Source organism: Malus sylvestris, chromosome 7, assembly GCF_916048215.2.
Source record: "Malus sylvestris chromosome 7, drMalSylv7.2, whole genome shotgun sequence".
Lineage (NCBI taxonomy): Eukaryota > Viridiplantae > Streptophyta > Magnoliopsida > Rosales > Rosaceae > Malus > Malus sylvestris.
In genome coordinates this window covers 12,248,534-12,259,289 of record NC_062266.1, presented here as the reverse complement: position 1 = coordinate 12,259,289, position 10,756 = coordinate 12,248,534, and the positions used below count along the sequence as shown (strand labels likewise).

At 37.5% G+C, this 10,756-nt stretch overlaps 2 protein-coding genes across 4 annotated transcripts; one reads left to right on the top strand and one right to left on the bottom strand.

Moving 5' to 3' along the window:
* The first annotated feature begins 517 nt into the window (after nt 1–517).
* LOC126629554 (nucleoside diphosphate kinase 1) lies at nt 518–2,297 on the top strand. Its single transcript, XM_050299633.1, has 4 exons — nt 518–684; nt 1,048–1,096; nt 1,558–1,789; nt 1,959–2,297. The coding sequence occupies exons 1-4, from the start codon at nt 634–636 to the stop codon at nt 2,071–2,073; spliced, it is 447 nt and encodes a 148-aa protein (XP_050155590.1). The 5' UTR covers nt 518–633; the 3' UTR covers nt 2,074–2,297.
* A 1,698-nt stretch (nt 2,298–3,995) lies between these two features.
* LOC126629221 (uncharacterized) lies at nt 3,996–9,346 on the bottom strand. 3 transcript variants are annotated; one of them, XM_050299179.1, is made up of 10 exons: nt 8,466–9,346; nt 7,297–7,406; nt 6,921–6,989; nt 6,671–6,786; nt 6,510–6,564; nt 5,724–5,844; nt 5,180–5,227; nt 5,012–5,106; nt 4,537–4,663; nt 3,996–4,434 (listed from the first exon to the last, which is right to left on the bottom strand). In XM_050299179.1, the coding sequence occupies exons 1-9, from the start codon at nt 8,563–8,565 to the stop codon at nt 4,562–4,564; spliced, it is 816 nt and encodes a 271-aa protein (XP_050155136.1). In that variant the 5' UTR covers nt 8,566–9,346; the 3' UTR covers nt 3,996–4,434; nt 4,537–4,561. The 3 variants fall into 3 exon arrangements, with proteins under 3 accessions (XP_050155136.1, XP_050155135.1, XP_050155137.1); XM_050299178.1 differs by having other exon boundaries at nt 3,996–4,663; XM_050299180.1 differs by lacking the exon at nt 8,466–9,346 and adding an exon at nt 8,115–8,295 and having other exon boundaries at nt 3,996–4,663.
* Between the last annotated feature and the right edge of the window lie 1,410 nt (nt 9,347–10,756).

Here is a 10,756-nt window from a genome sequence, read left to right as displayed (position 1 = left end):
AATGTGCTGGACTTCGAAAGTGTGAAGCTTGATTAGAGCGATAGGGCTTCTTGATCCTCTTGTTTGCTATTCAAGTAGTCGTTCTCCTTCGCAATCTTCACCTTACTTTCTACTCCTTTGTCGTTGGAAAAAAGTGTCATGGATATTGTTATCGTTGATATGTCACCGATATTTGATAGATTTTATTGATATGACGTCAATATTTGATATCGATACTAAATTTTGTTAATACGAAATCGATATTCAGTGCAAATTTCGTTGTTCACGTCGTTCGAATGGCTTCTATTTGTAGCGGGTCCCTTCCTTGTGTTTGAAATGAAATGCCAAACTGTTCCCACAATCAAGCCCAATGTACTAAATCGAGCCCAAAGTAAATACAATGTCCTGCCCTTAATGAAGGCCCAACTTCTATAGTCAAAAGAAGAAACCACAAAGCAAAAGAAAATAATTGTTTTTTTTTTAAAAAAAAAAAAGGAAAATTCGTTGGCGAATATTCTAGAGCAAATGGAATTAGGGTTTGCTTGTCAGCTACTGTATATATAAAGCCTCCTACCCTCGGCTCTTCGGTATCGCAGCACCTCCATACTCAGAAGTACAACTACTACTGTTCATTTGAATTTCATCATCCCAAAAATGGAGCAAACTTTCATCATGATCAAGCCTGATGGTGTCCAAAGGGGCCTGGTAAATTTCTTCTAAATGCTTATATATTTTCTTGTCTTGTTATTTAAATTTTGTAGCTTCACTGCAAACTAGTGAGAATCTGATGTGGGTTTTATTGGGTTTTCGTAAATGCATGGTTTTGTATATGAATTTCATTGAAAGTGTTACGGTTATGGTGTTTGGATGGTGGGAAAATTTGGGAAGGGAAAATATGGGGTTTCTGGTGGGGTGATTGAAGAACCAGTGAAATTGGATGAATCTGTGTTGGGGCTGCAAGTTTCTATTTACCTGCTTGGATTTTATCATTTGGAGTAATTATTTCACTTCAATTTTATGAGCTTTTAATTAATTGAATTTTTTTTAAGAGGTTTATGTTTGTTCTAGGTTGGTGACATCATTAGCAGGTTTGAGAAGAAGGGCTTCTATTTGAAAGGTAATTCTCAATGATAGATTGATCTTGTAATATTTTATGAATTGTGATAAATTTAATTTGTTTCAAATGTATTCTGACGAAAGACATGGCACAAAACCGAGGTTCTATGATTCATATAGGCGACCCCACTTAGTTGATAATGCTTTTTCGTTGCTGCATTTAGCACATGCCTTTGTTTCATAATGATTATCAACTCAACAAATTACTAGCTAAATTTACCCCGGCTAGAACTTGGTTGAATTTGCCTTTACTTTTTCACTGTTTATCTTTGAACATTGGAGAAAAAATCCCAAATTTAAAGTAATATTAACAAAAGTTTGAGTCTTCTTATACTACTAGTCATTTAGATTCTATCTGGTACTCTGCTAATATGCTTGTGCAAGTCATGTGAGTCGCATTCTAGATTTGTTTAGGGTGCGTAGCTTGTAATTTATGCTAAGTTTTTTGCTGAATATGTTCAGGTATGAAGTTCATCAATGTGGATCGTCCTTTTGCTGAGAAGCACTACGAGGACTTGTCTGCAAAGCCCTTCTTCAGTGGATTGGTTGATTACATTATCTCTGGTCCCGTTGTTGCTATGATCTGGGAGGGTAAGAATGTTATTCTTACCGGCCGAAAGATCATTGGTGCCACCAACCCAGCAGAATCTGCCCCCGGAACCATCCGTGGTGATTATGCAATTGAGATTGGCAGGTAATTTGATGGTCTGAATTATGGTGAACATAAATATTCTAGTCTTTCCAGGTTTTGTGTAGTTTGATTGCATCTCATGTGATCAGTTTAAAATTTTAAGAACCCTCGATTTCTTATGCATTTGTTGTGCGATGGTAGTTTGACTCGACGAAATTTTATTGGCTGACAGGAACATCATTCATGGAAGTGACTCAGCCGAGGGTGCAAGGAAGGAGATTGCACTGTGGTTCCCCGACGGCCCTGCAAACTGGCAGAGCAGCGTTCACCACTGGATCTATGAGTAAGGGATGTCCGATTAATCCACCGGCTGCCGTCTCTCGTCGTATTTTACTTTCCGGACTAGTCTTCTAATGAACTTATTACGTTTTGACTTATATTTTGAGTGTGGCAATACCCATTTCTTCGGAACCTTGGGATGCCAGAGAGGTGTAAGGTTATTGTAGTGGTTGCTAAGAACTGCTGGGTTTACCAGTGCCCTTTCAAATCAAGCTTCATATTTGAGTGTTTATTTTGTGCGTTGGTTGAATTCTTTCTAAAGTTTTACTCGTCATAAACTTATGTGGATGGAGGGATTTATAATCTGAGTTCCCAGAAATAATAAAATTACTCTGAATGACACTACCCGTTGCCGCTTAATCTGCCACTGCTACCGCTGTGGCCACCGGCTCTGCTCCTTATCATCGTCGTCACCACCACCATTGTCAAAACCCGCTGCCGCCACCTTTATGATCGACCACCACTCCACCCCTAGCGCCAACCTCACCTTCATTGTCGTCTTACAACCTTGCCTGGGTCATCGAGGCCATTATACTTTTATATCAGGCAATGAGTGGTGATGACGTTGTAGCTCTCAATTAGACAACGTTGTAACTCAATTGCTTGACAACACCCCAATCCCAAAATAGTTTGAAAAGCAATATAAGCAAAATTATTTTATTTGGAATTCCAAAACAAAAGAATTTCCTCTTGTCGTTCGAAAATGGTACTTCGCTACGGTTGCGAAAAATAGGTCACTGATTCTCCTCTTCCTAACAACTAATTATTTAACACTTAAAATAAAATTTATCTCGTCAAACACTAATGGTTCCCTCCAATCCAAATAGTTTGCGATTAAGGAGTTTTGCCGTGTTAATGTTTTTGGTAGTCATTTCATTTGTCAGAGGTATCGAGAATCCACTAGGGATTTGTTTGATGCGTTGTAAAAGTTTAACGTGTTGCGTGTAAGAACATCTAACCTTGGCATAAAGTAGTTTCTGATTTTTTTTAGGACACGTAGAGATTGTTGTTTTCTTTGCCAAGGTATTGGCTGCCAACGGATGATTAGTGAGGCATCACTTTCAGTTACCCAAAAATCCCCCCCTTTCTATTTTATTGGTATACGAAAGGAATAGCATTCTCCTTCGCTTAAAGTAAAAATACATTATTTCCTATATTTTATGGCGAGGTCTAATCATCATACACAGTGTAAAAGCTAAAAAAAACTCGAAATACATTATTTCTTATATCCTGTATTCTCACGTTTCTCCTCTGTCATCTCAAAGGTTAATATGCCATGAGTTGCAAAGAGGTTGGTTTCTTTTCCAAGCTTGGCAATGGACCGAGTAGTGAGGCATCTCTTTCAATTACCCATATTCTCTTCACTCATAAGGGGGAATATTTCTTGTACGATAGTGCTACTTACATTTATTTTTATCTCTAACACATCCTGTTAATTTATTGTCATTGATCTCCTTCAATTTATTCGATCCGACGATTGAAAATTGAGAGGACAACTTAAAAGAAGAAAATGAATGTGTAGATGGTCTACCCTTTCTGTTATCCATTGACAACGAGGTCTCATCATCTTACTAGTTTGATAAAATGTCATTTCAAAGGGTTGGGAATGTTTTCTTTACGCATTAACGGTCAAGCGATAACCAGTTAACAAGGTAATACGATGCCAAGCATTCATTTTTGCATACCCCACAATGTAATCTCATTTTTCAAGTCCTTATTCAAAGCTCATTCCTCCAATAATTCGGCCAAGTTGGAAAGTTTCATAGGTTATAAGAGTGCCTGTCCATTTATACGGTCATACGTAGACATTTTCCCATTTATATGTATTTTTCAAGGAATACCTAAAAGATAAACGCTTCGGTTCAAAGCTAGGTCCAACCATTTTCGCAAACTTCGTTTTGAGTCAATTTGCGCAATGAAATAGGAACAGTTTGGACCAATCGGCAAATGAAGACTTCCTTTCGTACAAGGACATTTTCCACAGGTATTTTGGAAAACAAGACCAACTCTACATATTTCCGAACGACAACAATTCTATATCTTCAAACGGGGCTTTCAAGTCCCCCTGCAACTGATGACCATCATCAGTTATCAAACAATAATATTCCAGAAAGCAATCAAACGTTAAAAATCCAAACAGAATCCCATTCGACATTCCCAGACGCAGTACCAAACATACCTCTATCTATGTATTTAACATCCCGTCGGCCATGGGCGTACTGAGAAGGATGCTCCGGTCTTACTCCACATGTACGAGATTTATACTCTGCATTTCAAACCTGAATCACATCGCGCTTGTTCCAGCCTCTTGACTCAAGAAACTAAAAACCAAAACCCTTTCCAAGAACCATTGACAATATGCTGACTTGCTGCAAGAAAATTTCGGGAGCATCGTGTCATGTACAAACACCGTCTAGTTAGAAATAACAGTGCTGCCGATGATTATGTAACTAGTTGTGATAGACTATTACATAGACTCTATGACAAGCTTCTACACTATCGGGAAAGAAGGCCATATGAGGGCAACTCTTCCAGCCGTGTTACATCTTCAAGCAGAAGTTCTTTTTCCAACTGCCGGCGTGTGGCCTTCATCACTGTCTGTTAAGAACACAACAGAACAAGGACAAAATATTAGCACAAGAAACTAACAAACCAAACGTGTGAAACATAATAGACTTCGCCCCACCCAAAATTCTCTATCCACCTCAACATAGAAGTGTGAAACTTCTACAAGGAGCAATCTGTAACCAGAACACCGCTTTTATATACAAAATTCACCCCAAGACTCGGGACACACGATGACTGATGAGGTTTTCAGTTACCCACACGTTAATGTCATTACTTTCACAGCATTTGGGAAACTACAGTTGACTAGAAGGTTATAAAATATATAAAAGGATTGGCCACAAATGCAGATAAATGGAGGACTTCTTGAGAAATACGTACATTGAAATCCATATAGGATGCACGCATAGAAAGCCACTGATGGTCCATTAGCTTGAATGTGATGCAATAGATAAGATCAAATGCTGATTCATTTTCTGTCAAACGAAAAGAAAAAACATTATTACATTGAACAAAATACATGAAACAGCACATTCAAGCTGAAATTACCTGCAAGAAACTTCAAGAAAGTAGCTCCCACCAGTGTTCGTGGTTTGACTGCACATAAACAACACTGTCAACTGACAAAAAAACGTATAAAATAAACACAAAAGCTATTATCTAGAAGAATATTCACTACCGCTATACTTCCTATTCCTCAAAGGTTTTGCGTTAATCAACTTACAATTACATCCATCACTAATAATTGGGGCAAACTTCACATAGCATTTAACTAAACCCTAAACCCTAATGCTTTGTTCTCAATTTAGGTATTGTTAGCATTCTAGCAAGTTCTTACAGTGACCATGTACAAACCAATACCACGAAATACATTTGAATGCTCAAAACTTTAATTGACAAGTCAGCTACAATGCACTCAAAAGAACAAGAAATCAATTTTTTTAGGGAGTATAGTGCACTGTAGCTGATTTAACAACTCAAAATGTACAGAAAATCACAATATTACAAATAATTTTTATTGTCAGGAAATGCAAATATTCCTGAAAACTATAAGAATGTAAATGAACAAGAAAGAACAAGAAGAAATACCAACCAGCTTCGAGATCGAGCATTTGAATGAGCATGAATGTGATATTCACACCGGCAACTGCAAATGGGTACTCCCACACTGACCTATCACCTTCTTGCTTTCGAAGAAGATCCTGGAAAGATTTCTACAATGAAAGTATTTACTTTCAATGAGACACAAGTAGCTTATAAGATAGACCTATTGTAGTTCCCTATTGGGCAGCAACTTTCCGATAACCAAAAAGAACTTACACCACGCATGCAAGAATAGCCAAATAGAGATGCATATTACTGCGTACTCACACCCACAGAGGAATGATGCCGGACAAAGGAAGCAAAAGATGTGGTAGCTTATAAATGGTGAGAGCATTTTTTGTCCCAAGCACAACAGAAATAAACCCAGAAGTACATAAGATAACGCAAGGGAAAAATGCACAGGAACTTAAGGCAACACTTCACAATTTATCAGCCACTGCATGTATATTGTCCATGGTATATGAAAATAAATTTGTATTTAAGTTACTTTGACTTCTGTCTCTTATGATTTCAAGACAACATACATATATGTTTTTACATATGTCAAGTATGGGATGTGTGGCAGTTCTTAATGCTGTTGATCACATTGACTTCACCAAATGGTCGGAGTGATCAATAGCATTGTGATGTTAAATCTGGCAGGTGAAACTGTATGGTGTACATAAATGTGTATACCAGAGCGAGAATGGGAGAGGGAGAGGGAGAGGGAGAGGGAGAGGGAGAGGGAGAGGGAGAGGGAGAGGGAGAGGGAGAGATAGAGAGAGAGAGGTCATACAGGGAAACTCCTAGCAAAGAACAACAAATTCTCCAATGAAATAAAACCACCACCCCTGAAGAAAATTCAACTAACAGTTAGTAACGAAAGAAGTAAAAAGAGAAACGAAAAAGCTAGCAACAAATGAGGCGTCCAAATGACGATGGAGATATTAGAATTACCTAAAGTCTGTAGATGGATCTTTCCCTTGCCAACCCATTTCTTTCCATTGCTCAGATATTAGACCACAAAGTTCTTCTTCAGGAAAGGCAGCACTCCACAAGGCCCTCAAAGCTTCCTAGAGTAAACCAGAGAAGTAGATCTAAGTATGTTGCTGAACTATGTGCACAAATTCAGAATGAAAAATTCATGCAAATCCTCCCCAAACACAATTAGGTTTACTGTAACTGGAATCTGTGGACTAATATATACCTGATGCTCAGGAACTGAACTGTCGTAGGAAACATCTATACGGCTCTGTAGTCTAATCAGGCATTCCTCCTGACAAAACCAAGGCATACATAATCAACACATTCCTCCCAAGAAAAATAAACACAGAAATCTAGAGAGGTTAAAATTATAATTCAGCACTATGCATAACTAGTCCATGTGCGATAAACAAACAGGAGCATAAAAAGGAGTCAAAAATGGGAAACTGGAAGTATTGCACTCAGGAGATTTCAGTATTTAAGTAAACCACTGGAGAAAGAACAAGAATTCCCCTTGCGGAAGTGAAAACTAAGCACTTAAAGACAACACTGGCACATATAATGGACAAACACAGTTTATACAATTGCAAGCATGTTACCTGGACAGGGGTTAAATCAAAGGAAGGACGAGGATCACTCTCTCTTCTCTGTGCACACACACAAGAAAGACCTCGGCCGAGCCATGCTGCTGATCCTGCTACAACTTCCGCTGTAACAAAATAAAACTCCCAATTATTAAGAACATGGTTTTCCAAATCCTCAAAGGAAAGCTGTATGACTATGAACTGCAAAATGATTACATAAAAGCTGTATGTACTATACAAACAATGTGCAATAACCGACAATGGTTTGTAAGATTTCTCGAAGATGAAAGATGTTAAGATCCGTAAGTGTTTCATTCAAGCCACCACCATAGATTTCGCATAATGGAGCAGCAAAACTCGTAGATTTCGCACAGTGGAGCAGCTAAACTGCTGCAATTATAATAAACTACGCAACCTACTTTAAAGATAGTAGAGCCCCCACATTTCATAGTAAAAGGAAGTTCAAAGAAACAAGCCCAACGACCTATAAAAGTGAAAGTGCAAAATAATAAATAGCTAATTAAAGTAAATTCAAATAAAATATGAACACAGACAATTAAAGTTCCACAGTCAAAATTGATAAAATAAACATGTAGCTCTTTTCTTCAATTTTTGCATACATTTTGCCATCACTTTCAGCTAGAAAGCTCCAAATAATCGAAAATCCAAGTCCGAATACAAATTTACACCAATTGTTCAAAATAAAGGTGAAATCAACTAAAATAAGCATTCAGAAATCGAAAATGTGACGAATCAAAGTTTCAATCGAACAAAAATTTGCATATAAAATTTGCATATAAAATTAGACATGAAAATCTAATTGACTCACGCACCAAAGCAATCTATAATATCGGAGAACATCAAATTATTGATAATTTAAGCAATACTACGAGCTCAATCATTCTCAATAGCAGATCTAAGCTCCGAAAAATATTCTTAAAAAATGGTGAAATGCTGAAGGAGAGAGAGGGAGAGAGGGAGAGAGAGAGAGAGAGAGAGAGAGAGAGAGAGAGAGAGAGAGAAAGTTCGCTTTCTAAGAGAGAGAGAGAGAGAGAGAGAGAGAGAGAGAGAGAGAGAGAGAAAGTTCGCTTTCTAAGAGAGAGAGAGAGAGAGAGAGAATAGGAAAGCAAACATAAATAGAAAAAAAGCGAAGAAAAATAGAAGAGAGAAAAAAAGTTGACTACCAGAAGTTGAATGGCAGGTGTTGCCGCCGCGATCGAGACCTTGAGAAATCCTCCGAACGGCGACGAATGATCCTCCTCCTCTATCGTCCATGGTACTCATCTAGTACACCATAACCTCAATCCAAAATCCGCAATCAGATCAATCACCACAGGTCCTAGGGCTTTTCCCTCTCTCGCTATCGCCAGAAAATTGAGCGAACCGGAAATGCGGCGCGAACCGGCACTGGACCGCCGAAATGGAAGAAGGAGGAGGAGTTTCTGGTTCCTCGCTGGTGAAAGACGAAGGAGCTTGATCGGAGTCGGAAGTGAAGAAGAAGAGGAGCGAAAGAGAAGGAGGCGTAGGCGTAGGCGGAGAGGAGAGAGAGAGAGAGAAAGAAGTGGTTCTTGGAGGAATGGGAGAGAATCTTGAGAGGAAAGCTAGGGTTTCTGGAAGATCTGGGAGTCGGATTACATCGAAAAGTCGGTTACGAAGCTTTCTCTATTCTGCTCTCTCCCACTCTCCCTCTTTCCTGTATATGGAGTTGTGAGCATATGTGGTGTGATGGCTCTGGCGTCGTTTTGTTTGTTTGGAGAGAGAAAGATAGAGGAATCGGAGGTTACAAAATGAGCATTGGAAATATTAGTTACTTCTTTTGAATTTAAAAACATAATTATGATTAATTAATTAGGTAAAGCTCTCGGTATCTCTCTCTCTGTCTCCGTCTTATATTCTTGAAATCGGAAATATTGATAAGAAAAAAGAAACGGGGGATGATATCTGAGGGCGACAGGGTGGCTAAATATTTATGGGTAATGTAGTGTTGATTAACGTTTTTTATTCGTTACGTATTATTTGATTTACAAATTTATTTTTTTAATATTATTTAATATATATTCCTACAGAACAAAAGTAAATATTTGTAGGACTATGTTTTTTTTAGAACTGGAATAAGACGACGGAATATAAATACCTTAGAAATCTAATCATGGGCTCAAAAGCTCTTATCAAATTTAGTTGCACACACGGACCAACAATGCCACTACCTTGTGTTTTCCATAGGTAGGTGAATTCGACCGACTTCCCTGAGATTGATCATTCTTGGTCAGATATGGAAGACCTTACAAAAGCAATGAACTTCGAAAAGCCATTTCCAACTCTGGTGAGGAGTGAGGTTGATACAGAAAGCTATATCAATAATCTCACGACAACATGGACCAAGAATCATGAACATCGATTCTGTAATTTTCGCTTTTTGGTTTGTTGGGAACTCTTTGAGGAGAACATTCATGGTTGTGGTCACTCTTTTTTTTAGGATGAGGCCTCGATACAATTAGAAGTGAACTGTCTAATTTTTAAACCTTAGATTATTGTATCTTCTGATGTTTAACTACTCTTCAAATCATTCTTGACTTCTATAAAACCAACTTACGCTAGCAAGTTAGTAGTTCTAGGCTTGTCATTCAATTTTCATTTAGATATAGCTTTCTTCAAGTTTATCATTGTGTTTATGTTTGAATTATTTTAGTTTTTCGTCCCTTTTTTTTTATCATTGCTTTCGTTATTCCAAGCTTATTATCTAATTTTCTTGGTGAGTACTTGTTTTCTAGCTTTTTTAGATCCTCACGTGTAGTAAATTTTTAAGGATAACAAATGAACAACATAAATTGGCCAACATAAATTGAGTAACGTGAAACATGTGTAATTGTTTAGCTTCACACATGACAATTTGGCTATGATACTATGAAAGAAGTTTGGCTTATTAAAAAGTGAGGAAATATCACATGGGGTGTAGCCAAGCATGGTACCACGGCATGATGGATCGAATTCATTTCTGAAGAGTCCCTACCAGCCTAACATCATTTGGTACATTGATTATCAAATCTAAAGGTCCACAGGCATCGCATGGGTCTCCAACAAGTTTATGTGCTACTTTATGTAGTGGGTGGTGCGTTAACAAGTAGCGTGTTTGAAAGTGTGTTTAAAATTATTGAAATTTTTTTTTATGAAAATATTTTTAGAATTAATTAATTCTAGTAAAAAAATATTTGAAGTGCTTTCTACAAGATAATTCTTTTAAAATGTACTTCAAGTGTTTTTGGTACTTAAAAACATATTTTTTTTTGTCAAATGATAGATTTTGTTAGATTAGTGTTCGAACCCACGTCGTAATGCAAATGATCAACTGATTTCCATCACTGTGGTAAAGGACTAAAAATATTTTCAATCATTTTAAAAGCACTTCCGAACGAATTCATATAACTATTATATTGTTAAGTTTTATATTTATTGACATGTGCTTTCTGAAAAAGAC

Excerpts from the sequence above, each read along its gene's own strand:
- LOC126629554 (XM_050299633.1), top strand. The coding sequence starts at position 634 with ATGGAGCAAACTTTCATCATGATCAAGCCTGATGGTGTCCAAAGGGGC. Across the intron at positions 685-1,047 it reads ATGGTGTCCAAAGGGGCCTG|GTTGGTGACATCATTAGCAG; the intron begins GTAAATTTCTTC and ends TGTTTGTTCTAG. Across the intron at positions 1,097-1,557 it reads GAAGGGCTTCTATTTGAAAG|GTATGAAGTTCATCAATGTG; the intron begins GTAATTCTCAAT and ends GAATATGTTCAG.
- LOC126629221 (XM_050299178.1), bottom strand. The coding sequence starts at position 8,565 with ATGAGTACCATGGACGATAGAGGAGGAGGATCATTCGTCGCCGTTCGG. Across the intron at positions 6,565-6,670 it reads GATCCATCTACAGACTTTAG|GGGTGGTGGTTTTATTTCAT; the intron begins GTAATTCTAATA and ends AATTTTCTTCAG. Across the intron at positions 5,845-6,509 it reads TCTTTGCTAGGAGTTTCCCT|AAATCTTTCCAGGATCTTCT; the intron begins GTATGACCTCTC and ends CTTTCATTGTAG.